Genomic DNA, 27,514 nt, shown 5'->3' with positions numbered 1-27,514 from the left:
TCTTAATCATGGATTGTGTTGTTTGTGAACATCAGTGAAGCTCGACTTCAGTTCAGAATGAAGACCCTCCTCATCATCACCTTCTACCTGATGTCAGGTCAGTTCTTCTACTTTCAATAATGAACTCCAGAGTGGAGAAGGAGGAACCATTATGAGTTTGTGCTGCAGTTATTTGAATGCTGAACTGTAGTAGTGAGAGAATTTGGAGATGTTTATCATCAGAGAAATGACTGAAATGCTTCCATTTTGATTGGCAGGTCCAGTGCACTGTGATGATGTGATCGGTTACCCTGGAGGTCGTGTCAAAATTGACTTCAAAAAGGCAGTCAATCCCAGGTCGACTGTGTATTTTTGCAAAATGAAAACAGTGTGTGAAGATTTAATAACAGCTCGGGCCACAGTCAGCGTGCTTCATAAGGACAGATTTACTCTGTTTAAGACTGATGGATTCATTACACTGATATTCAGAAGTCTGAGTTTACAGGATACAGGACTGTATCGGTATGGAGAGATTGGAGTGTGGAGTGAAAACATTGACCTGAAAGTGAAAAGTGGTGAGAAATTTTAGAATCTTTGACATCTGATAGATTTAGCTGTTAGTTTTTCTTTTGTGTAATCCAGTATAAATGCACGAGGTACAGCTGATCTCATACCTAGAAACTAATGTCATCTTGATTTATATGCAGATATTTTGGCTGAAAAAAAACCCAAAACAAAACAAAAAACAGAAATATAAAATAAAGTGAAATAAAATTTCAATTCGGTGGCACAGTGGTGTAGTGGTTAGCGCTGTCGCCTCACAGCAAGAAGGTTCTGGGTTCGAGCCCCGTGGCCGGCGAGGGCCTTTCTGTGCGGAGTTTGCATGTTCTCCCCGTGTCCGCGTGGGTTTCCTCCGGGTGCTCCGGTTTCCCCCACAGTCCAAAGACATGCAGGTTAGGTTAACTGGTGATTCTAAATTGACCGTAGGTGTGAATGTGAGTGTGAATGGTTGTCTGTGTCTATGTGTCAGCCCTGTGATGACCTGGCGACTTGTCCAGGGTGTACCCCGCCTTTCGCCCGTAGTCAGCTGGGATAAGATCCAGCTTGCCTGCGACCCTGTAGAAGGATAAAGCGGCTAGAGATAATGAGATGAGATGAGATAAAATAAAGTGAAATAAAATTTCAATTCGGTGGCACGGTGGTGTAGTGGTTAGCGCTGTCGCCTCACAGCAAGAAGGTTCTGGGTTCGAGCCCCGTGGCCGGCGAGGGCCTTTCTGTGCGTGTCCGCGTGGGTTTCCTCCGGGTGCTCCGGTTTCCCCCACAGTCCAAAGACATGCAGGTTAGGTTAACTGGTGACTCTAAATTGACCGTAGGTGTGAATGTGAGTGTGAATGGTTGTCTGTGTCTATGTGTCAGCCCTGTGATGACCTGGCGACTTGTCCAGGGTGAACCCCGCCTTTCGCCCGTAGTCAGCTGGGATAGGCTCCAGCCCGCCTGTAACTCTGTACAGGATAAGCTTTTACAGATAATGGATGGATGGATGGAAATTTCAAATTCAACCCTGTTAATTTTGCTTCAAGAGTAGAATCACATTAAGCACATAAACCTACATTTCAGTAAAAGCTGAACTCATGCCAGCTGGGAGATAAATAATTCAACACTAATTCAGTTTGTGTGATTGACAGATCCATGCTGTAGTGAGACAAAATCAGTAACCGGATATCTGGGAGAGAGTGTGATGATCAGCTGCTCCTATCCAACAGAGTTTGAAACAAATGTCAAGTCCTTTTTCAAATTGGATGATTACGCTGGAACTGAAGTGATCTTCATCAGGGCAAAAGAAGCGTATCAGAACGGCAGATTCTCCATTTCTGATGACGGGAGGAGTAGCGTTTTCAGTGTGATCATCAGTGATGTGAGAGAAGATGATGGAGGAGTTTATTCCTGTGCATTTCGTATTGAAGGGACTGCAGTCCGTTATCACTCGCTCTTCACAGAAATTCAGCTCCAAGTTACTGGTGAGAAAATTTTTTCCCATCATACTGCACTGAATTACTGAAACAATAAAGTCTGTTTCCTTTTTTTGCGGATGATGCAGTATTTGAAAAAGGAGAAGCTGCTATTTGTACAACAGTAGACACAGATGCTTTAGCTGTTTTGGCTATAGCACACTTGGATGAAATAGCAAAAGGAAGAGAGAGTGGTTGTTTAGACAGTTTATTTTGTTTACAGGTAGTATTTGACGGAAGATGGATATAACGTATTACTTGTACCTGAAGATACAGGATTAATTGAATAGCAGACATTTTGCTTATGTTGTGAGAGAATCTCTTTCAGAGCCTATAAATACAAAAAAAAAAAAAAACCCGAGATAGTTGAGAGAGATATAACAGGATGGCATGTCCATTACTTTGATATTGAAATCATGGTTTTAGATGCAATAAAATGCCACATGTGTTTCAGTGGACAAAAAGGCAATGACAAGATTCAGAAATACACAGGGAAGTTTATCACAGAGTGATTATAAATTAATCTTACAATGACCTTATCTTTCGCGCCAATTCCACGATTATTGTTGGAGCTTTACCTTAAAATTTCAAACAGATTAAATTCATCTTAAAATCATCTCATCTCATCTCATCTCATTATCTGTAGCTGCTTTATCCTGTTCTACAGGGTCGCAGGCAAGCTGGAGCCTATCCCAGCTGACTACGGGTGAAAGGCGGGGTACACCCTGGACAAGTTGCCAGGTCATCACAGGGCTGACACATAGACACAGACAACCATTCACACTCACATTCACACCTACGGTCAATTTAGAGTCACCAGTTAACCTAACCTGCATGTCTTTGGACTGTGGGGGAAACCAGAGCACCCGGAGGAAACCCACGTGGACACGGGGAGAACATGCAGACTCCACACAGAAAGGCCCTCGCTGGCCACGGGGCTCGAACCCGGACCTTCTTGCTGTGAGGCGACAGTGCTAACCACTACACCACCGTGCCGCCCGGTTTTGGAATTTTGAAAAAAAAAATCTTTTATGGTGACAGAGATACGGTGGTTTTAGTAAAAAATAAATAGGGGTAATTGTGTGCTGACACCCCCCCCCCCCCCCCCACACACACACACACATGCACAAAATAGAAAGGGTCTACATGGCCCTAATTGTTACTGTTAGAACTAGAAAACGTAGTTTTATGAGCAACTTAGTTTTGGAGGTGAACCCGGCTGCAGCACTGAAAGTGTCTGTTTATTACCATTATTTAGTCTTGTACATACAAAGTGAGGTTACAAAGATGACAATTACAAAGAGACACTGTTTTATCATACCTGTGAAAGTTGAACACCAAATCAGAAAAAAAAATGGATAAGCAAACTACAATTTGTACCATGTAGTAACTTCCTGGGTTCCAGAAAACCACAGGAGCAGTTGCTGCTCTTCTTCACAAGCCAACTTGCTCGTGTATTCATCAGCCTCTTTCTCCATGGCTATAGGTTCTAAATCGTCCTCAGACAACCAGTGAAAGATTGAGGATAAATTTAAAGAACTTCTGTCATCTTTTTCAAAAGAATCAGTATCAAGAACACATGTAATTGCAGAGAATAGCATAGAGTCTGTGTGGACACAAAAGAAGGCAGTGGCGCAGTGCCGCTGACCTCTAAATCACTGTAATCTAATAATGGCAGACAAGCGTTTAATGATTTTTGGAACAGAATTCAGACACAAAAACATTATTTTTCAAACCAAATTTTTATTTATCAATGAACTTTACAACCTATTTGAGCATATCACACATGGAAAACCCGGGATTTTATGATGTAATTTTCATTAGACTAGCACTTTAACAAAGGTAACCTCAGCCACAAACTACCCAAATACAAGGAGTTTATTAAATGCCCGACTAGGGAGAATATTTTGGATCACTGCTACACTAAAGTCAACAATGCCCATCACGCCGTCCCCCGCGCTGCACTGGGCCACTCTGACCACATCATTGTCCACCTGATTCCTGCATACAGGCAGAAATTAAAGCTGAGGAAGGCTGCAGTTAGGACATCAAAGAAGTGGAGCAATAAGACTATGGAGAGAACTTTCAGGCGTGCTTGGACTGTACAAACTGGAATGTGTTCAGGACCACTACCAATAGTCTGAATGAGTACACAGAGGCTGTGACGTCCTATGTCAGCTTCTCTGAGGACTGTAGCGTTCCATCACATACCAGAGTGAACTACAAATCATGATAAACACTTGTTCACAGATAAGCTCAGCCAGCTAAAGTTGCAAAAGATAGAAGCATACATAAGTGGGGACAGGTTTAAAGTCTCAGAACAAGTTTAGCAACTTGTCTCCATTCTGGAGATGGAGACAAGTTCCGTGGTCTCGCAGAAGGTGGTCGCATTTTCTCCCTCTCCCTTCCCTTATCTTTCCTGCTTCTGCTGTCTCATCTGTCTAGTGTCTATACTTTTGAGAGACTCTCTCCACACTGCTCTCTGAACTAAAACCATGGAATTGATAAACTGGTCTCTTCGCGCAACTGACACAATCTTCTCGACGAGAAGCCTGGGTTCGGGGGAACTAGCCTGTCCTGGCGGAATGTTCACAGCTGGCTACACGATGGATGTGTGAGAGAGGTGGCAGGTTGTGTGCCTGGCAGTTCTTTCTGTGGAGGACATTGAAGACATCTACCTATTCAGAACTATGATTACAGGACTTTTGCTGATTGGATTAGGCATTGCTCTGGTTTATCGAGGAAATCAGAAAACGGTGACAGCTGTTCAAAGCCCCATAAAGCTGCCCGACATGATTGAAGTGGTGGGCAGAGCTGTTGGCACTCAGACTGTGGCTATTCAGAACTTGAACCGCAACATGGATAACATCATGGAGAAGCTTTCGGCTTTGCAATGGAAATTGGATTGATTTGGAGACCAACATGGACAGAATGGACATTCAGAATAGTTGTGCAAAACAAATTGCGTCTGCTCGCCAAGACCAAACAAATTCCAATCTTATCTACTTTCGGCTCCCGAGCCAGCACTGGCCTTGGCCAAGGCCGTTGCTGAGACAACAATTCCCCTGGAGAACACTGCTGTTAGACTCTGTCATATTCCTCCCCCCTTTTCCCGCAGTCACTGTTTCACCCCCAGTGTGACAAGCAGGTGCGTGACCAGCCCAGTGCCATCATGGCTGCAGGAGCGGATGGCTGCTTGCTTGCACTGGGTTACCTCTACCTCCTCCCCTCCCCCCTACCCTCCCCCCCCCTTTTTACCCCCACCCCTGATCGCCCCCCCTCCCCGCCCCGCTTCCCCCCCAAGTCCTGAGTTTTCATGTTGTAAAGTGTACTTGTGTTGTTTTGTGCTTATGTGCTGAGTTTTTTTTAATGTTCCCACACTGTACTCCTCCAGGAGCATAGTGTAGGGGTTACTTTTTTCTCCTCCCCTCCCCTCATGTTACTACTGTATTTTTCATCCCTGTCTTCCTGTCCTGTCAACTCCCCCTGTGTTAATTGTATGTATGTGTATATGTATGGACGGGTTGATGGCTAATTTTCACTGGTACTTGTGACTAGTGACAATAAAGGCATCATCATCATCATCATCATCATCATCATCAAAAAGCTCTTTAAGAAGCTGAACCCCGCAAAGCAGCAGGTCCCAACTCTGTCTCACCATTTACCCTGAAGCATTGTGCTGATCAGCTATCTCCAGTGTTCACAGACATCTTCAACAGCTTACTGGAGACATGCCATGTGCCAGTCTGCTTCAAGGCCTCCACCATTATCCTGTTCCCCAAAAAGCGAAACATTATAGGATTAAAAGACGAGACCCATCATCGTGACTTCTGTAGTTATAAAATCCTTTGAGCACCTTGTGAATCACCACCTTAAAGCCATCATTGACCTGCTCCAGGACCTCATGCAGTTTGCCTACAGACCCAACAGATCTGCAGATGATGCTGTTAACATGGTTCTGCATTTCATCCTCCAGCACCTGGACTCCCCAGGAACCAATGCTAGGATCCTGTCTGTGAATTTCAGTTCTGCTTTCAACACCATCATCCTGGCTTTTCTGCAAGACAAAATCTCACAACTGAGCATGCCTAACTCCGCCTGCAGGTGGATCACTGACTTCCTGTCTAACAGGAGGCAGAACATGAAGCTGGGGAAACGTGTCTCTGACTCCTGAACCATCAATTCCGGACCCCCCATGGGTGTGTTCTCTTTCCTGTACTCTTCTCCCTGTACACCAACAGCTGCACCTCCAGTCATCAGTTTGTCAAGCTCCTGAAGTTCACAAATGACACCACCCTCATTGGACTCATCTCTGATTAGGAGTCTGCCTACAGGTGGGTGATCTGATGTCCTGGTTCAGGCAGAACAACTTGGAGCTCAATGTTCTAAAGACAGTGGAGAAGATTGTAGACTTCAGGAGGAGCTCTGCCACACTCTCCCTCATCACTTTGTTTAACTCTGCAGTAACCTCTGTGGAGTATTTCTACTGCCTGGACACTATAATTACCCAGGACCTCACGTGGGAGATTAATGTGTGCTCTCTGACCAAGAAAGCACAGCAGAGGATGTACTTCCTGTGGCAATTGAAGTTTGATCTGTCAAAGACAATGATGGGGCACTTTTACAATGCCATCGAGTCCATCTTCACCTCCTCCATCACCGTCTGGTATGCTGCTGCCACTGCCAAGGACAAGGGCAGACTGTAGTGCATCATTGCATTGCACTGGATCACCATGATGCTGTCATGTAGTGGCTTAAATACCCCAAAAGACCATGAAGGTGAAGCCAGACAAGATTCAATCATGCTGGACCAGCGGAAGGCAAGGAAGAAAACTAAGAGTGATCCAAACCTGGTATCTGGATACGTCCTACTCCTGGATTCACACCTCCTTATTTCAATGAAGAATCCTAAAAAGAGAAATCATCCTGGCTCGGTTGCCACCCAGGATAAAAAGGACCGCGATCCTGTTGCAGAGAACTCAGCAGAACCAGAACTATCTTCCAGAATTATCTTATCCTCTGCACCTGTACAAAGTGATTCATTCTGCCACTGTCATGGAAATCTGAACATCAGGCGCAGCCAAAAATAGACTTATACAAAAGAAGTTACCTTGAAACAAACAAACATTCTCGATGCCAAGCGAGTCCAGAACACACCAGCTTCTAAACTTCCGCTTACTCGTTTTAAAGGCCCCCTGAGAGACCAACCTTAGTACCACCCCAAAACAAAATGGCGGCTCCTATTAAAATCATTGTGAAAGATTGACAAACAAAAGAAAAACAGACCTGCTCGTATTTCTTACCATATGACATTTTAAGGGTTTTACTACTGAATAAATAACAAGTCTGTGTTTGTCATGCGAAATGTCCTTAGAATGATAATCAGTGGTGAGGACCACAATATGGTCTCTCTCTCTCTCTCTCTCTCTCTCTCTCTCTCACACACACACACACACACACACACACACACACACACACACACACACACACACACAATCCTCTAAAAAATTTAAACTCATTGTTCCTCAGCTCAGCTTTTGATTTCACCGTGTGTGTGTGTGTGTGTGTGTGTGTAGCCATGGGCGCCGCCAGGGGGGGAAAGGTTAGAACAATTCTAGGGGCCCAGCACTGCCATGGGGCCCTTTAAGGGGCTGATAATATGATTTTAATGATTTTAATGACTTTTGATATAACAACAATGCAATATTCCATCTGGTAAAATGAGCTAATTGAACAAGGTTGTCTATTTCTTGAGTTCTTCAACATATTGTCATTTAACCCTCCCCCTTTTGTGAAATGGTACGGTCCAGTTCTGGTAGAAGCGCGATGCATTAAATCTGTGTGCTGATCAGTGCAACGCTACTTGCTGCTGTGTCGCGGTGCAGCAGCCAGCCAGCCAGCAGTGGAGTGCGTACAGTCTATGATCGCTAAATATGAAGAGTGGCTGTCAAAAACGTAAAGAAAGGCAGCTGAAAGCTGAGAGGGACCGGAGAGGCAGGCAACTGGTCACTCAGTTTTTCCCAAAGAAAGGTAGCTATCGCTCACATGTGTGTTCAAAATATTAGCGAATGGTAAATTAACAGTATGAACGTGGTTGGATTAGCCTATCAAGAGAACACTTTTACAGTTTGTACAGTGACATTTTTTCCATTTTAATAACTGAACTGACTTGTGTGATAAGATGAAATATTACGTTATGCTGGTGCTAATAACTAGTGCTAATAACCAGTTTCATAACTAATGGGGTGCCCTAAATATGCACAGATTCAGCCTCAGGGGGACCTTCGCCCTACCAAACCACTGAACCCCTCTTTGGAGAAGGAGGTAAGCAGCCATACAACCCATAAATGTGTTAGGATTGAAGTTTTTAATGAGCGAGCACCATATACAGTTTGCTAGATTAAAGTGTTGCTAATAACGGTCCATGGGCTATCAAAAGTCAAATAACGACAATAGTGCAATTGTGACGAGGGTGGGCAAAGTTGGGGGGCCCAAAATTCTAAGCTTTCATGGGGCCCAAAATTTCTGAGGGCGCCACTGTGTGTAGCACAGCCTGACCTAACAAAAAGTCCATTCCACAGTCTGGCCCTTGTACAATGGAGCCTGGCCCTGAGATAAGGTAAATAACTGGCCACAGAGACAGGAATCCTCACACAGTCTGATGCTCTAAACAGCAAGTTTGAGGTATAAAATAATCTTACACCACTAGTAATGAATCATATTTCAAATGGCAAATTAGATCAATGTTAAATTTCAATGAACTTTAAATGGCAGCTAAACATAAAGCTTGGCCGAACGTGTGACTTTCACAGTAGCACGTCCTTTAGTTAACGCAGCAGCACTCTCTCAACAACAATGCCTTCGCTCGCAAAGTGCACTAGAATGCATCTGCAATTGTAAGCAAGACACTTCAAGTTAACCTGCTCTAGGACAGGATGGGTTGTGCTTTCGCCACTGATTGTGGTTGGAAAAAGCCATAAAAGATCTGAAACACTATTAATGCACTGGTCTTGCAACACATGTTTGCTTTAAGGTGAATATTGTACACAAATGCAGGTTTAGCACAAGCTCCCGTACTCATCTTCATCATCAGTGTGTGTGTGACTGTGCTACTGATGGGAGGATTTTTACTCGTCTGCCAGTTGAGAAGCAACAAGACACAAGGTACTGTTTCTTTATAAACACAAAGCACCAGCCTGCAAACACACACACACACACACACACACACACACACACACACACACCCCTCTGCCAAAATTTTCATGCTAAAATCTCCCTTTTTTTGCAGATTCTACATTTGTAAGTCAGCAGACAGAAACAAATACCATGGTGGGTGGCCATTAATCTGCTGCATTAAAATAAGAATACAGATAAAGTGTGAAAATGTAATCTATTCATTACTCGCATGCAGACATTTCCAACTGTTTCCATTTGGCTTGTGCAATATTGACTTTTTTTTCACTGCTCACAATTTGCTGATTTAAAATAGTGATGAAGGCGTTCTGCTGCTCAACATGTTTGAATATGACTACATACTGACCGATGCAGGAAAAACAGCAAATTTAAACCACTTTCTCATTTTCATGACCATTAACGTTATTTGTAGTTTGATTTCGAACTTTGTTGCAAGCACATTTAGTCTTTATAAAATCAATTTTTTTCATCAATTTTTTCTTTTATGGACAAAAACTGAAAGCAACTTTTTCGACCAATTTTAGCTAAAATATTTTCAGTGGAATCCCTTATACATGGAATTAAATATCATTAAAACTATGTTTGTCTAATTGTAGTCAAAACACATGGATAGATTTTTTTTTCATATTATTGAACTCAAGAAATTCTTCATTTCCCTTCACAGAAGGAAAGGCATGTTAGATGAGGGAAGGAACCAGGGCTTCTAGGCAGTGTCAGTTTATATCGTAGAGTTCACAACAAAGGTGACAGTCCTCCAGTCCCATTGCTCTGAATGCCCCCCCCACTAAAAACATACCTGACCTAACCTCTGAAGGGACTGATGATGAGCTAATTAGCTGGAGGTAAAACTTGAAACTCTACAGAACAGTGGGGACTCAAGTTGTGCAGTAAAAAGCACCATCGAAACTAAATGTGCAGCAACAATCTTTGCATATCCCTTTTCACTGAGTCATTATCTATTGTGGGCCCCATTTTCATACTGCAAAAAGGCTGCGTCCATTACAGTCATACTGCACAACAGCGGCTGTGTCCGTTACAGTCCAATGTTGCAGTGATTTTAGTACATGGCTAAAAGTACAGTATATGGTTACTCCTAATTACTTGTTTTGGATACACCCATTGCTATTAGGTACAAAGAATCAAATATACAGCAATTTAATCTCCACAAACAAACATTAGCAATAACCTTGGAGCCCAGTTAAATGTGCTGTATCTCTATTTGTGACAGTGCCACTAAAAATCATCTTTCGGCTGTTCCTATTAGGGGTCGCCACAGTGGACTATGTCCTTCCATCTCCTCCTGTCCTCTGTATCATTTTCTCTAGCACCAACCGTTCTCATGTCCTCCTTCATCGCATCTTTTTTCCCCCAACCTGACACCTAAATTTCCAACATTCTTTTCCCAATATACCCTGGATCTCTCCTCTGTACATGTCCAAACCATCTCAATTTCAGCTCTCTCACTTTGTCTCCAAGCCATCCTACATGTGCTGTCCCTCTAATATTCTTGTTTCTCATCCCATCCAACTTTGTCACTCCCAATGAAAATCTCAGCATCTTCAGCTCTGCTACCTCCAGTTGAGCCTCTCATCTTTTTGCAATGCCTCTGTCTCCAAACCATACAACATAGCTGGTCTTACTACTGTCTGGTAAACTTTCCCTTTCACTCTTGCTGGTATCCTTCTGACACGAATCACTCCTGACACTATCCTCCATCCATTCCAACCTGCTTGCATGCTCTTCTTCACTGCTCTTCTGCACTTGCCATTACTTCATACAGTCGACCCCAGATGTTTGAACTCCTCTACTTTGGACACCTAATATTCCTTGCAGCTGGACCATTCCACTGCCCTCACACTCATTCATACACATGCATGCCATCTTGCTCCTACTGACTTTCATTCCCCTTCTCTCTAGTGCATACCTTCATGTCTCTAGGTTTTCTTCCACTTGCTTCCTGTTCTCACTCCAGATCACAATATCATCTGCAAACATCATTGTCAATGGGGCCTCTAGCCTGATGCCGTACCTCACTGGGAAACAGTTTCATTGGCGGTGGTTGTTAACCCAGGCCTCAACCGATCTGGTATGAAAGTCCTCTTCATCATCCACATAGTTGATTTGGCCTGAGTTTTACACCGGATGCCCTTCTTGATATAACCCTCCCCATTTATCTGAGCTTGGGACTGGTGCTAGAGAATGCACTGGCTTGTGCACCACAGTGGTTGGATTGACAATGCCACAAATATGAACCAATAATAATAATAATAATATGAGAAAGAAGACAAGATACTGACTAGTGGTTTATTACTACCACCAAATTTGTGAAACCTGAAACTGAAATCTATCGTCATTACAAAAATGCAAACACCATTCTTAATTGGAATCCACACCTCCCGATTGTCACAATCCAGCTTGGAACTTCCAAATCCTGACCTGTGCCTTTGTGCACCACTCCATGTTTTCACCATTCTCCCCGCACTGTGCTAGCACACCTGCTATGCATTTGCTTTTAGTCACTCTCTATAAACATGATGGGGTGACATGGAAAAATACTTGCCATTATGCTATGTCAAGTTCACGCTCGGGTGGCACGGTGGTGTAGTGGTTAGCGCTGTCGCCTCACAGCAAGAAGGTCCGGGTTTGAGCCCCGTGGGTGGCGAGGGCCTTTCTGTGCGGAGTTTGCATGTTGTCCGCATGGGTTTCCTCCGGGTGCTCCGGTTTCCCCCACAGTCCAAAGACATGCAGGTTAGGCTAACTGGTGACTCTAAATTGACTGTAGGTGTGAGTGTGAATGGTTGTCTGTGTCTATGTGTCAGCCCTGTGATGACCTGGCGACTTGTCAAGGGTGTACCCCGCCTTTCGCCTGTAGTCAGCTGGGATAGGCTTCAGCGTGCCTGCGACCCTGGAGAACAGGATAAAGCGGCTAGAGATAATGAGATGAGATGAAGTTCATGTTCATGTTGTTTTTTTTTCTCTGCTGCCCTTTCTTGGTTTTCTGACTTGGATTATGTTTATTGGTATACCATTTTTGCCTGCTGTTTTTGGGACTTTTTGACCATGACTGACTCTGGACACAGTTTCTCCCAGACTATCGATTGCCGGCAGCACTCGGATTTCTCCTGCGTTTATTGTGACTTTACTCTGTGTCTGCTCTGCCATTCCTGGATCTAGCCAGGATATTTCTGACTGCACTGCTGCATCTGTTTCCGGCTCGTACACCTCACCACTCTACTCATCAGGTACACTACAGTCTAATCTGTGACTTTCTTATCTGCTCTTTGGGTGCTATCTGCACACGCAACCTCCCCGTTCTGATATTTTTCAGCCACACGATGGACACAGCAGACTATGATTCCCTCAAAACTGTATTGGAAAAACAGGGCTCAATTTTCAGATCTCATCAGCAAGAGATCATAGCAGTTCACCAGAACACATCCTCCATCACCCATACCTTTCACCCTAACACCCCCCCCATGAGCTTCATCTCCCTGCTCCACAGCCATATCACAGTGCACCTGGGACCTGCTGTTCATTCCTCTCACAGTACTCCATAGCCATGGAGCTTCAGGCATCTACCTTGCCTTCTGAGAACTCACATGTACTGTAGCTTAGGTCATCGCATGTTTAACAGGAAAGGCACAAGAGTGGGGGACAGCTGTTTGGGACATCAGGATGCCCTGCTGTTCAAGTTTCAGGGAATTCACCAAGGAGATGCAGAAGGCTTTTAACCATTCCCCCAAGGGCAAGGAGATGGTGGGACAGTTAAGGGGCAGAAGGAAGGTGCTCGGTCAGTTCACGATTATCCCATCAAATTCTGGACTATTGCCGTAGCAGTCGACTGGAAAATGAGCACCTTCTATGACACCTTTCATGGACTAAATTATGCCATCTTGGATGAGATTGCACCTCATGACCTTCTGACAGCCCGGATGGCTTGGTAGACCTGGCCAGTCGGGCAGACGCTCGCCAATAACTACGTAAATAGAGATCGGAGGTGGAGCTGAAGGGTCGAACCTAGGACCATCATTCTTCTGTTGGAGGGTGCCACCCCCGATGAATCAGAGCCCATACAATCAGGCAGGACCCAGGTAACTCCAGAAGAAAAAAGATGCCATTGAAAAACTAGCTTCTGTTTTTACTGTGGACAGTCTGGACAGTTCATCTCCCACTGCCTGTTAAAAAGGTCTGTGCATCAGTAAATGCAGGGATACAGGTAGGTGTCTCAACACATACTTCCCCTGCTTATAGATCAACATTGACTGTTGAGATTATATTTTGGGGAAGCCAGGGCTTAAATAGTTAGAGAAGCAGCTTTGGGACCAAAAGGTCACTGGTTCAATTTGCTGGACCAGCAGGAATGTTTGAAGTGCCCTTGAGCAAGGCACCTAACCCCAGGCTGCTCTGGGTATGTTGTACATCACTCTGGATAAAAGCATTTGCAAAATGCTAGAAATGTCATTTCAGAATAAGATCCAATCTGTCCAAACCATCATTGATTCTGGTGCTGACCAAAGCTTTATTATGACTTCCTGGGCTGAGGAACTTGGCATCCTTTTGTGGAAGTTAGTTTGTCCCCCCATGACCAATGATCTGAATGGGGATGAACTCAGTCCTATTTCCCACATCACAGACCAAGTTACTTTGAAGGTTTCAAGTAAAAAAAAAAAATTGGAATAAAATTAGATCATGTTTAAAGTCTTTGATTTTTTTTAATAAATCTGCTTTGTGAAAATGTCTGTAAAAAGCACTATACAAATAAACTTGACTTACTCACATCAAATCAATTTCATTCTATGCCATAAATGATGACCTTGAGCTTATTCTGCTTGGTCTTCTGGGGTTACACCTCCAAAACTCCCACAATAACTGGAGTGATGGGACCATACTCTCCTGGAGTGCTCACTGCCTGTCCGTCTTCTGCTCAGACTCCTCTGGCCCCTCTTGTTGCCATCTGTGATGAGACAATGAATCCTTCCCCATGTGTCCCCCCCAAAAAAAACCCCATTTTATATATATATATATATATATATATATATATATATATATATATATATATATATATATCAGGACCTTTGTTTGGTCTGCAGTAAGGCTCATGCCACTGCCCCCCCCCCCCCCAACTGGCCCTAAGATTGCACCACAGAGCTTTTACCTGGAACCACACCTCCCAGTGGTCATATTCATTCTCTTTCTCCACTGAAGTGGGAAGCCATGGACAAATACATCTCAGAGTTACTAGCAGCTGGCATCATCTGTCCATCTTCCTCCCCAGCAGAAACGGGGTTCTTTTTTGTGGAGAAGGAAGACAAGTCCCTCAGGCCCTGCATTGACTATTAGGGACTAAATTCTATTAGTGTTAAGGATGGTTATCCCCTACCACTCATGTCCACTGCCTTCAAGTTTCTTCAGGGGGCTCAATTTTTGCTAAGTTGGATGTGGCAGCGGGGGCATGGTCAAGCACCGGTCTGTGACAGGAGGGCGGAGTCAGGGAAGGTAAGTGGCAGAATCACTACACCTGATGTCAATTAACCTGTGTTTGTGTGTCTTCCCAGTGACCGCGCCCTACTTAAGGAGGGAGAGCGAGAGCAGAGGAGCTCATCCCCGAACCAGACGTCGGGTTGTGTGTGTCTGTGTTAGTTACTAGTTGTTCACTGTAAAGTGTGGCAATAAAAACCCCAGTTTATGAACCTGATCTCTGTCCTGCTGTCCTCTGTGCTCCGCCCTTCATTAGAACCGTTACAGTGGTGCTGAAACCCGGGATCTGGAGTGCAGAAGCCGAACAGCCCCGTGGAGTCCTCCCCATTCGCCGATCTGGTCCACGCCCTCGCCACGGCCCAGCAAAGCCAGCACCAGGCACTAGTCACCCTCCGAAAGGAGCAGGAACAGCAGTTCGAGGCCCTGGTGCTGGCCCAGCAAGATCGTTAGGCGTTCCGGCACCTCCTCGCGTCGACGGGGTCCACCAATGCTCCCACCGCGGGCCCGTCCCCCCTCACCCTAACAAAGATGGGCCCGCAGGATAACCCTGAGGCATTCATGACGCTCTTCGAGCAAGTCGCGGAGACCTTGGGGTGGCCGATGGAACAGCGCGCGGCGCGCCTCCTCCCCCTGCTAATGGGAGAGGTGCAGCTGGCCGCGCTACAGCTCCCCGCTGACCGCCGGCTGGCCTACGTGGACCTTCGCCGGGCTGTCCTCCAGCGTGTGGGGCGCACCCCTGAGCAGCAGCATCAGCGCTTCCGCACTTTGCGCTTGGAGGAAGTCGGCCGGCCGTTCGCGTTTGGCCAGCAACTCCAGGACGCCTGCTGGCGGTGGTTGAGGGCCGACAACCGTGACGCCGAGGGGATCATCGACCAGGTGGTACTGGAACAATTCGTCGCACGCTTGCCAGCAGGAACTGTGGAGTGGGTCCAGTGCCAGCTCCCGGCGTTGCTGGATCAGGCAATCGAGCTGGCGGAGGACCATTTGGCGGCTGTCCCGGCGGCAGAACAGCAGACAGCCTCTTCTCTCCTCTCCTCTTCTCTCTCCCTCTCCTCCTGTGTCTCGTCCTCGCCCCATTCCCCCACCGCGGAGGCGGGGGCCGGCGCCACCCGTGCCGGCCCGCCGCACCCACGGTGCCCTCCCGTTTCTCCCGTCTATGTTTGTCTCTCCCGCCCTCAGGTGAGTGAGCCCCAGAACACCGTTGCAGAGAGGAAGCCCGGGCCGGTTTGCTGGCGCTGCGGGGAGCCAGGCCACCTCCAACAACAGTGCACGGTAATGGAGGTGGGCGCGGCTGTTCGGATCCCCGATGCGCCAGGAGCCACCCTCAATCGGGCTGGAGCGTATCGCATACCGGTGAGTATTCAAGGGGATACATATCAGGCGTTGGTGGATTCTGGTTGTAATCAGACCTCAATTCACCAAAGCCTGGTGCAAGACGAGGCATTGGGGGGAGCACAGGGGATGAAGGTTTTGTGTGTGCATGGGGATGTTCACAGCTACCTTTTGGTGTCTGTCCACATTTTTTTCCGAGGGGAAAAATTTATCGTAAATGCGGCGGTTAATCCTCGCCTCACCCACTCGATAATTTTGGGGACTGATTGGCCGGGATTCGGGGAGTTGATGAGCCATTTAGTGGAGAGTGGGTCCTGCCATACTTCAGTAGGGGGAGGTCCCGGTGTCGCCTTGGCGGGAGCAGCTGTCACAGAGCCGTCTACGTCATCTACGCGTCAGAGTGAGGAGCCACAGGCTCCTCCTCCCTCTCTCGGGGAATCCCTGGCGGATTTCCCGTTAGAGCAGTTGCGAGACGAGACTCTGCGGCATGCGTTTAACCAAGTGAGAGTAATCGATGGTCAAACGCTCCCACCGAACGCCACCCTGTCCTTCACCTATTTTTCTATTATGAAGGATAGATTATACTGAGTGACGCAGGACACTCAAACGAAAGAGCAAATCACACAGCTTTTGATTCCAAAAAGCCGCCGGGAATTGGTATTCCAGGCGGCTCATTTTAATCCCATGGCTGTACACTTAGGGCAGGATAAGACACTAGCCCGAATAATGGCCCGATTCTATTGGCCGGGGATTCACGGCGATGTCCGTAGGTGGTGTACGGCGTGCCGCAAATGCCAGTTAGTAAATCCAGCAGCCATTCCAAAAGCGCCTTTGTGCCCTCTACCATTAATCAAGACCCTGTTCGAAAGAATTGGGATGGATCTTGTTGGGCCATTAGATCGGTCAACACGAGGGTACCGCTTTATATTAGTTCTGGTAGACTATGCAATGTGATACCCGGAAGCAGTGCCTCTCCGCAATATCTCAGCACGCAGTATTGCGGAGGCGCTGTTCCGCGTCATCTCCCGAGTTGGAATCCAGAAAGAGATTCTGACTGATCAAGGCACCACATTTATGTCACGGACACTGAACGAACTGTATAGGTTATTAGGGATTAAGCCGATCCGCACCAGTGTGTATCACCCACAAACGGACGGTTTAGTTGAATGGTTCAATCACACCCTCAAGAATATAATTAAAAAATTCGTAAGTGAGGACGCACGTAATTGGGATAAGTGGCTCAAGCCCTTGTTGTTTTCAGTGTGAGATGTCCCCCAAGCCTCCATGGGGTTCTCCCCATTCGAATTATTATATGGGCGTAAACCGCGTGGCATCCTAGATGTGCTGCGAGAAAATTGGGAGGAGGGACCTTCACAAAGTAAAAATGAAATTCAATACGTTATGGACCTGTGCGCAAAACTCCACACACTCACCCACCTAACCCAGGAGAATTTGCGGCAGGCCCAAGAACGACAAACCCGCCTGTACAACAAGGGTACGCACCTTAGGGAGTTCGCACCGGGAGATAAAGTACTCATACTGTTGCCCACATCGAGCTCCAAATTGATCGCCAAGTGGCAAGGACCCTTTGAGGTCACACGGCGAGTCGGGGACGTCGACTATGAGGTGAGGCAAACGGACAGGGGTGGGGCGCTACAGATTTACCACCTCAATCTACTCAAACTCTGGAACGAGGTCCCCGTAGCATTGGTGTCGGTGGTTCCGGAGAAGGCGGAGCTGGGGCTGGAGGTTCAAAAGGGCGCATTGGCATCGCATACCTCTCCAGTCCCCTGTGGAGACCACCTCTCCCTGACCCAACTCGCGGAGGTTGCCCAGTTGCAGACTGAGTTTTCGTACGTGTTCTCGCCCCTGCCCGGCCGCACCAACCTCATAGAGCATCACATTGAGACACCCCCGGGGGTGGTAGTGCGCAGCCGCCCTTACAGGCTACCCGAACACAAGAAAAAAGTGGTTCGGGAAGAACTCGAGGCCATGCTCGAAATGGGCGTCGTCGAGGAGTCCCACAGTGGCTGGAGCAGCCTGGTGGTCTTGGTACCCAAGGCCGACGGGTCGGTCCAGTTCTGTGTGGACTATAGAAAAGTCAACGCGGTGTCTAAATTCGACGCGTACCCAATGCCTCATATTGATGAGTTGCTCGATCGACTAGGCACTGCTCGCTTTTATTCGATACTGGATTTAACGAAGGGATATTGGCAGATCCCCTTGACACCACTATCCCAAAAAAACCAGCAATTTCCACACCGTTCGGTTTACACCAATTCGTCACACTCCCTTTTGGGCTGTTTGGGGCGCCCACTACGTTTCAGCGGCTGATGGACAGGGTCCTCCGCCCCCAGGCCACCTATGCGGCCGCCTACCTCGATGACATTATCATCTATAGTAATGACTGGCCGAGGCACCTCGAACATCTGAGGGCCATCCTTAGGTCGCTGAGGCGAGCGGGTCTCACAGCCAACCCGAAGAAGTGTGCAATTGGGCGGGTGGAAGCACGGTATCTGGGCTTCCACTTGGGCAACGGGCAGGTGCGTCCCCAAATTAACAAGACCACAGCAATTGCGGCCTGCCCGAGGCCCAAGACCAAAAAGGGGGTGAGACAGTTCCTGGGGCTGGCTGGCTATTATCGTAGGTTTATACCTAATTATTCGGACATCATCAGCCCGCTGACTGATCTCACTAAAAAGGGGGCACCAGACCCGGTCCAGTGGATGGAGCAATGCCAGCGGGCTTTCTCTGAAGTAAAGGCCGCACTGTGTGGGGGGGCCACTTTTACACTCCCCTGACTTTTCTCTCCCCTTTATGTTACAGACGGATGCGTCGGACAGAGGGCTGGGGGCTGTTTTGTCCCAGGAGGTGGAAGGGGAGGACCGCCCAGTCTTGTACGTCAGTAGGAAGCTGTCGGTGCGTGAGGGGCGCTACAGCACAATCAAAAAAGAGTGCTTGGCAATCAAGTTGGTGGTCCTTGCCCTCCGTTACTACCTGCTGGGGCGCCCTTTCACCCTCTGTTCAGACCACGCACCCCTCCAGTGGCTCCACCGCATGAAGGATGCCAACGCGCAGATCACCCGTTGGTATCTGGCACTCCAACCCTTTAATTTCAAGGTGGTCCACAGGCCAGGGGCGCAGATGGTCGTGGCGGACTTCCTCTCCCGTCAAGGGGGGGGGGAGTCGGCTGCAGGCCGGATGGCCGCCCGGCCTGAGTCGGGCGGTGGGGGTATGTGGCAGCGGGGGCGTGGTCAAGCGCCGGTCTGTGACAGGAGGGCGGAGTCAGGGAAGGTAAGTGGCAGAATCACTACACCTGATGTCAATTAACCTGTGTTTGTGTGTCTTCCCAGTGACCGTGCCCTACTTAAGGAGGGAGAGCGAGAGCAGAGGAGCTCATCCCCGAACCAGACGCCGGGTTGTGTGTGTCTGTGTTAGTTACTAGTTGTTCACTGAAAAGTGTGGCAATAAAAACCCCAGTTTACGAACCTGATCTCTGTCCTGCTGTTCTCTGTGCTCCACCCTTCGTTAGAACCGTTACACTGGACTTCCACAATGCCTACCACCTGGTACGAATAAGAGGAAGAGATGAGTGGAAGACAGAATTCAACACTCCGAATGGCCACTACGAATACTTTGGTCTTCTGTTTGAGCTCACAAACACCGCATCTGTCTGCCAAGCCCTGATCAGTGACGTCTTATGAGATTTTTATTAACCAGTTCACCTTTGTATATCTCAACGATATTCTCATCTTCTCCTTCACATTGGAGGCCCATCGGTTCCACATCAGACTGGTCCTGCAATGGCTCCTAGAGTCCTGCAATGGCTCCTACTTTTCACCAAAGCAGAGAGGTGCCAGTTTTACAAGCACACCGTGTCCTTCTTGGGCTTTGTAATATCCCCTGGGGTGGTCCAAATCGACACAGACAAGGTCAAGGTGGTGTCCGAGTGGCCTGTAAGTTTCCTGTAAGAAACTGCAGTGCTTTTTGGGGTTTACCAACTTCTAACAGAGGTTTATCAGGAACTATAGCAACATTGCTGTTCCCCTGACTGAACTCCAGTCTTCCAAGCACCCCTTCTCATGGACCAACCATGTTGAAACTGCCTCTTCTCTTAAGAGGAGATTCTCCATGGTGCCCTCTGTCATCATTCCTGACCCTGCTGTTCAGCTCATTCTTGAAGTAGACGCCGCCGACACAGGTGCTGGGGCTGTCTTGTCCCAGAGGTCAGCCAAGGAAAATAAGGTACACCCCTGCACATTCTTTTCTCATTGCTTGACACCAGCTGAATGCAACTATGGCACTGGGAATCAAGAACTACTAGCTATAAATCTGGCCCTAGAAGAGTGGAGGCATTGGTTGGAAGGGACTGAGATTCCATTTGTCATATGGACAGATCATACGAATCTCGAGTATCTCAGGTCTGCTAAATGCCTCAATGCGTATCAAGCCAGATGGTCATTATTTTTATCCCGCTTTAACTTTGTGCTCTCCTTTAGACCAGGGTTTAAAAATGTCAAGCCAGATGCTCTCTCCAGGCAATTTTCTCCAGACTCTCAGCAAAGCACTGTCGAGCCCATTCTCCCTACTCATTTTCTCATGGCTGCCACCTGGCTCAACAACTGCTGTCCAAAATGCCCTGTCCAGTGATCCAGGACTAGGTAATGGCTCACCCAACTGCCTTTATGTGCCTCCTTGTGTGCGCTCCCAAGTGCTTCAATGGGGACACAGCTCCCCCCCGTCAGTCACCCTGGGGCAGCCCGGACCCTTGCTGTCCTCAGGCAATACTTCTGGTGGCCTACCATGCGGCAGGATGTTAGGACCTGGCTGCTCACTTAATTCCCCTCCCTAAGCTGTCTTCAGCTAAGGAGATGGCAGAACAGTTTATCAACCATGTGTTCTGTGTTCACGGTCTGCTTACAGACACTGTATCTGACAGAGGCCCTCAGTTCTCTGCTCACTTTGGGAAGGAATTCTGCAAAATCATTAGGGCCACTCTCAGCCTCTCCTCAAGTTACCACTCACAGACTAATGGGCAGACAAAATGTACCAATCAGAAGTTAGAGGTCACCTTATGATGCCTGACATTAGGTGATTCTTCCTCCTGGAGCCAGGTGCTTCCTTGGATTGAATATGCCCATAACAGCCTTCCTTCATCATCCAATGAGCTGACCCTTTTCCAGTGTTGCATTGGTTACTAGGCCCCTCTTTTTCCACAAACATGAGGAGGAGGCATCTGTCCCTCTGGCCCAAACCTTTATCTGACACTGTCGCAGAGTTTGGGTGTGTACCAGACATCACCTTTTAAGCTCCAATCACACAGACATGAGGATGGCAGATCGACACCACAGGCTGGCTGCTGTTTACTGGGTGGGACAAAGGGTCATGTGGTCCACCCCTGCAAGGTCCCCTCTCGTAAGCTGGCTCCCAGGTTTGCTGGTCCTATCGCATTTCTAAAGTCATTCAGCCCACAATTGAGAGATTGGCATTTCCCATGCCTATGCTATGCATCCACCCATGCTTTCATGTTTCCCAACTGAGACCCCTGGTATCCAGCACCTTCTCCTCCTTTTCCAAAGTGCCTCCCCCTCCCAGGATCATCGATGGGGGTGAGGCCTAGACAGTCAGGAAACTACTAAAGGTCCGTCACCAAGGTCAGAGGTAACAGTATCTGGTCACCTGGAAGGGTTACAACCCAGATGAGAGGTGTTGGGTGCCAGCGCATTTCATTCTTGACCCTACACTCATCAGGGACTTCCACCATAAGAATCTGGAAGCTCTGTCTGGGATGCACAGAGGCGTCTGGTAAGGTAGGGGTGGGGGGAGTTTACTGCCGTGATCCAACCTGGAAATTCCAAGTCCTCATCTGCACCTTTATGTTCTATCTGCATTTCCCCCCATTCTCCCCACGCTGTGCTAGCACACCTGCTATGCATTTGCTTTCAGTCACTGTATATAAACATGATGGGAAGAATTAAGATATGGAAAAATACTTGCCATTACACTATGTCAAGTTCACGCTCATGTTTGGTTTTTCTCTGCTGCCTTTCCCTGGTTTTCTGACTTGGATTGCATTTTTTGGTATACCATTTTTGCCTGCTGTTTTTGGGACTTTCTGAACGTGACTGACTCTGGACACTGTTTCTCCCTGGCTATTGATTGCTGGCAGTTCTCGGATTTCTCCTGGGATTACTGTGACTGTTCACTGTGTCTGTGATGCTGTCCTTGGATTTAGCCAGGATATTTCTGACTGTGCTGCTGCATCTGCTTCCTGCCTGTGCACCACACTGCTCTACTCATCAGGTGCACCTCAGTCTAATCTGTGCCTTTCATATCTGCTCTTTGGGTCTTATTTGCACTTGTACCCTCCTAGTCATGACACTGATAATGTACTTGTTCAGACTCAATATTTTTATAACTATGCTGCATTTCATTAGATTACCGCCTGTGCTGAGAGCCACAAACATACTCAAAAATGTATGCCATATTTTTGGGGTTGCACCATGATCACAGACAATATGTCATTTATCCATTATTAGATGTGTGTCAGTTTTACTTCAAAATACACTGCAACCCTGCTATAACAAACTCTTTGACTGAACTTTTGCATATAACAATCCAAGTTCGTGTACCCCACCTCTATTGACAATGAGTCAGTCTTTAAAAAAACCCTGAGCCATACACTCCTCTTCCCCAAAAGACAAACAGAGTAATCAAGTCCACAGTCAAGTTAACACGCATTAATGCCATAAAACAAAGGCCTAATGAGCCTCGCTTAGGTGTCAATCACTAACAATTATCAAGAACAGTAATCAAAGATTGATAAAAAGACAAAATGACTATTGACATCACATTTGCAACAGATGAATGAATTGAATGATGAAGATTCAGAAAACACAGTGAGTCAGTGGGTGGACATTGACAATGATACACCGGTAACCTCTGTCATTTCCATAACAGACGAAGAAATCAGCACCTCTGTCTGTGATCCTTTAACTTGATCCATGAGCTGCGAAAATGACTTGGACATTTCAGTCATCAAAGAAAAAGCAGTCCAGGATTACAAGTTTCTTCGGCACATAAACCTGATGGGACATTATTGTACAACCACGATTCCAAAAAAGTTGGGACAAAGTACAAATTGTAAATAAAAACGGAATGCAATGATGTGGAAGTTTCAAAATTCCATATTTTATTCAGAATAGAACATAGATGACATATCAAATGTTTAAACTGAGAAAATGTATCATTTAAAGAGAAAAATTAGGTGATTTTAAATTTCATGACAACAACACATCTCAAAAAAGTTGGGACAAGGCCATGTTTCCCACTGTGAGACATCCCCTTTTCTCTTTACAACAGTCTGTAAACGTCTGGGGACTGAGGAGACAAGTTGCTCAAGTTTAGGGATAGGAATGTTAACCCATTCTTGTCTAATGTAGGATTCTAGTTGCTCAACTGTCTTAGGTCTTTTTTGTCGTATCTTCCGTTTTATGATGCGCCAAATGTTTTCTATGGGTGAAAGATCTGGACTGCAGGCTGGCCAGTTCAGTACCCGGACCCTTCTTCTACACAGCCATGATGCTGTAATTGATGCAGTATGTGGTTTGGCATTGTCATGTTGGAAAATGCAAGGTCTTCCCTGAAAGAGACATCGTCTGGATGGGAGCATATGTTGCCCTAGAACCTGGATATACCTTTCAGCATTGATGGTGTCTTTCCAGATGTGTAAGCTGCCCATGCCACACGCACTAATGCAACCCCATACCATCAGAGATGCAGGCTTCTGAACTGAGCGCTGATAACAACTTGGGTCGTCCTTCTCCTCTTTAATCTGGATGACACGGCATCCCTGATTTCCATAAAGAACTTCAAATTTTGATTCGTCTGACCACAGAACAGTTTTCCACTTTGCCACAGTCCATTTTAAATGAGCCTTGGCCCAGAGAAGACGTCTGCGCTTCTGGATCATGTTTAGATACTGCTTCTTCTTTGAACTATAGAGTTTTAGCTGGCAACGGCAGATGGCACGGTGAATTGTGTTCACAGATAATGTTCTCTGGAAATATTCCTGAGCCCATTTTGTGATTTCCAATACAGAAGCATGCCTGTATGTGATGCAGTGCCGTCTAAGGGCCCGAAGATCACGGGCACCCAGTATGGTTTTTCGGCCTTGACCCTTACGCACAGAGATTCTTCCAGATTCTCTGAATCTTTTGATGATATTATGCACTGTAGATGATGATATGTTCAAACTCTTTGCAATTTTACACTGTCGAACTCCTTTCTGATATTGCTCCACTATTTGTCGGCGCAGAATTAGGGGGATTGGTGATCCTCTACCCATCTTTACTTCTGAGAGCCGCTGCCACTCCAAGATGCTCTTTTTATACCCAGTCATGTTAATGACCTATTGCCAATTGACCTAATGAGTTGCAATTTGTTCCTCCAGCTGTTCCTTTTTTGTACCTTTAACTTTTCCAGCCTCTTATTGCCCCTGTCCCAACTTTTTTGAGATGTGTTGCTGTCATGAAATTTCAAATGAGCCAATATTTGGCATGAAATTTCAAAATGTCTCACTTTCGACATTTGATATGTTGTCTATGTTCTACTGTGAATACAATATCAGTTTTTGAGATTTGTACATTATTGCATTCCGTTTTTATTTACAATTTGTACTTTGTCCCAACTTTTTTGGAATTGGGGTTGTAGGATCATACTGCAACAGCTTGTATGCTGGGGCAATGAGCAACTGGGAGACAGGTGCAACAGGTGAAAGTGCATTTTTTAAAAAAAACTTTACTTTCACTTTTCAGTGACTTTAGGTTTCACACACACACACACACACACACACACACACACACACACACACACACACACACACACACAGGAGAACACAGGTCTCTCTTGTTATTGGCTATCTGAAAGACACACAGAGACATATTAATAGACAGCCAGTAAATAGACACAAGCGTAACTCGTCACATTACCTGCTGGTTAAACCCGATTCCTCATCATTCATAGCTGATGCTCAACCACGCCCTCGCTGCCACACATTCTTTTATTGTCTGAAAGTTTACAATCTTCACATTGTTTTTTATGATGTTGTAAAGAGTGACTTATTTCCTTTACTTTGTAAATAAATTCAGCACATATATAAATTAAACATGGTCTTGTTTTATGTAAGAGTGAGTGTTTGGTGTGACAAGTCGGTCCATTTCAGTATTACAGACTTTTTGGTATAACCAACTACTTGGACGTCCCCCAAGGAGTTTGTTATAGCTTGGTTGCAGTGTATCATTGACTGCTTTAATTTTTATGTTGGAATGATTGTTTTATGATCTGCTCATCTCTATTTCAGACTGCTGATTGTGAAAATGATCCACCTCAGAGTCAGAACAGCATAATGCATCTGGACTACCAAAACCTAAACCCCAACACCAATCAATCAGATTCAGTCTACCAGACCCTCGACCCCAACACCAACCAATCAGATTCAGTCTATCAGACCCTAAACCCCAACACCAACCAGGCAGATTCAGTCTACCTGAACCTAGACCCCAACCAATCAGATTCAGTCTATCAGACCCTCGACCCCAACACCAACCAATCAGATTCAGTATATCAGACCCTAAACCCCAACACCAATCAATCAGATTCAGTCTACCAGACCCTAGACCCTAACACCAAGCAATCAAATTCAGTCTACCAGACCCTAAATCCCACCATCAGTCAGATTCAATCTACCAGAGTGTAGGCCCCAACACCAACTCAACATATTCAATCTCCCAGTGCCTAACTTCCAAAACCAACAAATATGATCAAGTTTAGTAGAGCCCAGACAACTGGACTCAGTTTATTGCAACTGAAACTGATTTCCAGTTCATTAGATTCAGTCCACTCTAATTGTAGCCCTCTTTCTGCAAAGCTTCATATGCTGATAATCTGAATGAGAACTCAGTAAAAATAATTCACATTCACAAAAACTTTTAACAATTAAGACAGAAAATGGCAGCTACGTAAACCTTGGTATCCAGTTACAATCAAAATCTGTGCACATGTTCAGCACAGATCCAAGGACGTGAATTCAACTCGGTTGGCTCTGAATTTTGTATTCACCAGCCATTCAGCCCAGATACTAGCTGTCCAAAGATAACTCATTTTCAAAGCATATTTCTTGTGCATTTATTCACTTTTTTTTTCGAAACTGGGTAGTGAGTACACAGTCTGTATAATATACTGTACTAAGACATGAGAAGACAGGAAATGAGTCAAAGCAATATATCTGCTTTACTAATGCAGTTTATGGGAAAATCTTGAAGTGGATTTTTATATTCGACTCATCGTTTCCTTAACCAAGAATAGATCAGTGTTATGGTTTTCAGGCCCATCACTGACGCACTTTCATAGAACACGAAACCAATTACATATTTTATTGTAGATTTCCTCCCACTGGTCATTTACCAACTCCCCCACTAGCTAGCTCTTCCCCATCACACAACAGCGACCAACTCTGAATGGTGAAGGTGACCTTGTGCTTCCTCCAGGACATGTGAAGCCACTGCACCTTTTCCAGCCCCTGCTCATGCTCCATCACAGAGCAGCTGAACAGCTCATATATCCCTGAACACAAAGATACACACAACTGGTCAGAGTCAACCTGTCAGAGAAGGGAGTAACACCATCCCTCCCACTCACACAGCACAGCCAGTTCTGTTCTCCTGAAAGTCTGGCCACCGATGGCTGTGGCAGCAACATGAATTAGATAGGAGATCGCTTGATAACACATTTTGTAACAAGTTTCCTGCTGAGCGATATTGTGCATTTTAATTGTGAAATGTGTTTGGATATAAAGCCGACTATTCATGTGTAGCATCTGTATGAACTTTTTTTGCTTTTTTAACATACATAATGAATCTTTTATGCTCCTCTTAAAAAATGTGCATTTTAGAACCATGTAGTAGTATTTTTTGCAGATTTATTTTCATCATCTTTCAATAGTCTACTGCACTCTGTTTTTTAAAATGGATTTAGCTTCTTTTTGAACTCAGTCAATTAAAACTAAATTGTATCCACTGTAAATTACTTGAAGAGCATTCTCTTTTTGCATTAACTCTTACACACGTCATTAAATCCAACCTTTAATTTCCTGTATGTTTCTAACGCAGAAGCATCTTTTCTGTGTGGAGAGAGAAGTGTGGAAGTTTTGTGCAGTTATGAAAGTAAAATTCACACTGCAGTATTTAACACCTCATTTTCTATATTTAGCCTGTCACAACCTACATTTATGCAAATTGTCAAATAACAAAATGAAAAACGTGTCCTAAAAGTGATCTTCCATGTCAATAATTGTAACGGTCACTGACTAGAGTGATGCTGTTTCTGTGTCTTTTGGGCGTACAGTATATACCATATATTCAACAAACACCATTAAATCTAATTTCTTCTCAGTCACATGTGAATAAGCCCATTTAGACCCGTGTGATATTTTAGGCCCTGGTCACACTACAGCTCGCAATGGG

The 27,514-nt window shown here is 45.9% G+C and overlaps 1 protein-coding gene across 2 annotated transcripts; it reads left to right on the top strand.

Moving 5' to 3' along the window:
• LOC132866836 (uncharacterized) lies at nucleotides 1-26,895 on the top strand. 2 transcript variants are annotated; one of them, XM_060899611.1, is made up of 7 exons: nucleotides 1-97; nucleotides 258-554; nucleotides 1,665-1,997; nucleotides 8,253-8,312; nucleotides 9,045-9,152; nucleotides 9,277-9,317; nucleotides 25,354-26,895. In XM_060899611.1, the coding sequence occupies exons 1-7, from the start codon at nucleotides 58-60 to the stop codon at nucleotides 25,747-25,749; spliced, it is 1,275 nt and encodes a 424-aa protein (XP_060755594.1). In that variant the 5' UTR covers nucleotides 1-57; the 3' UTR covers nucleotides 25,750-26,895. The 2 variants fall into 2 exon arrangements, with proteins under 2 accessions (XP_060755594.1, XP_060755595.1); XM_060899612.1 differs by lacking the exon at nucleotides 8,253-8,312.
• Nucleotides 26,896-27,514: the final 619 nt, after the last annotated feature.

Source organism: Neoarius graeffei, chromosome 18 (assembly GCF_027579695.1).
Source record: "Neoarius graeffei isolate fNeoGra1 chromosome 18, fNeoGra1.pri, whole genome shotgun sequence".
NCBI lineage: Eukaryota > Metazoa > Chordata > Actinopteri > Siluriformes > Ariidae > Neoarius > Neoarius graeffei.
This window is presented reverse-complemented; position numbering and strand designations above follow the sequence as displayed.

Bases quoted from the DNA above. Each gene is read 5' to 3' on its own strand.
- LOC132866836 (XM_060899611.1), top strand. From the start codon at position 58: ATGAAGACCCTCCTCATCATCACCTTCTACCTGATGTCAG. The intron at 555-1,664 runs GTGAGAAATTTT...TGTGATTGACAG, and splicing joins TGACCTGAAAGTGAAAAGTG to ATCCATGCTGTAGTGAGACA. The intron at 8,313-9,044 runs GTAAGCAGCCAT...ACACAAATGCAG, and splicing joins ACCCCTCTTTGGAGAAGGAG to GTTTAGCACAAGCTCCCGTA.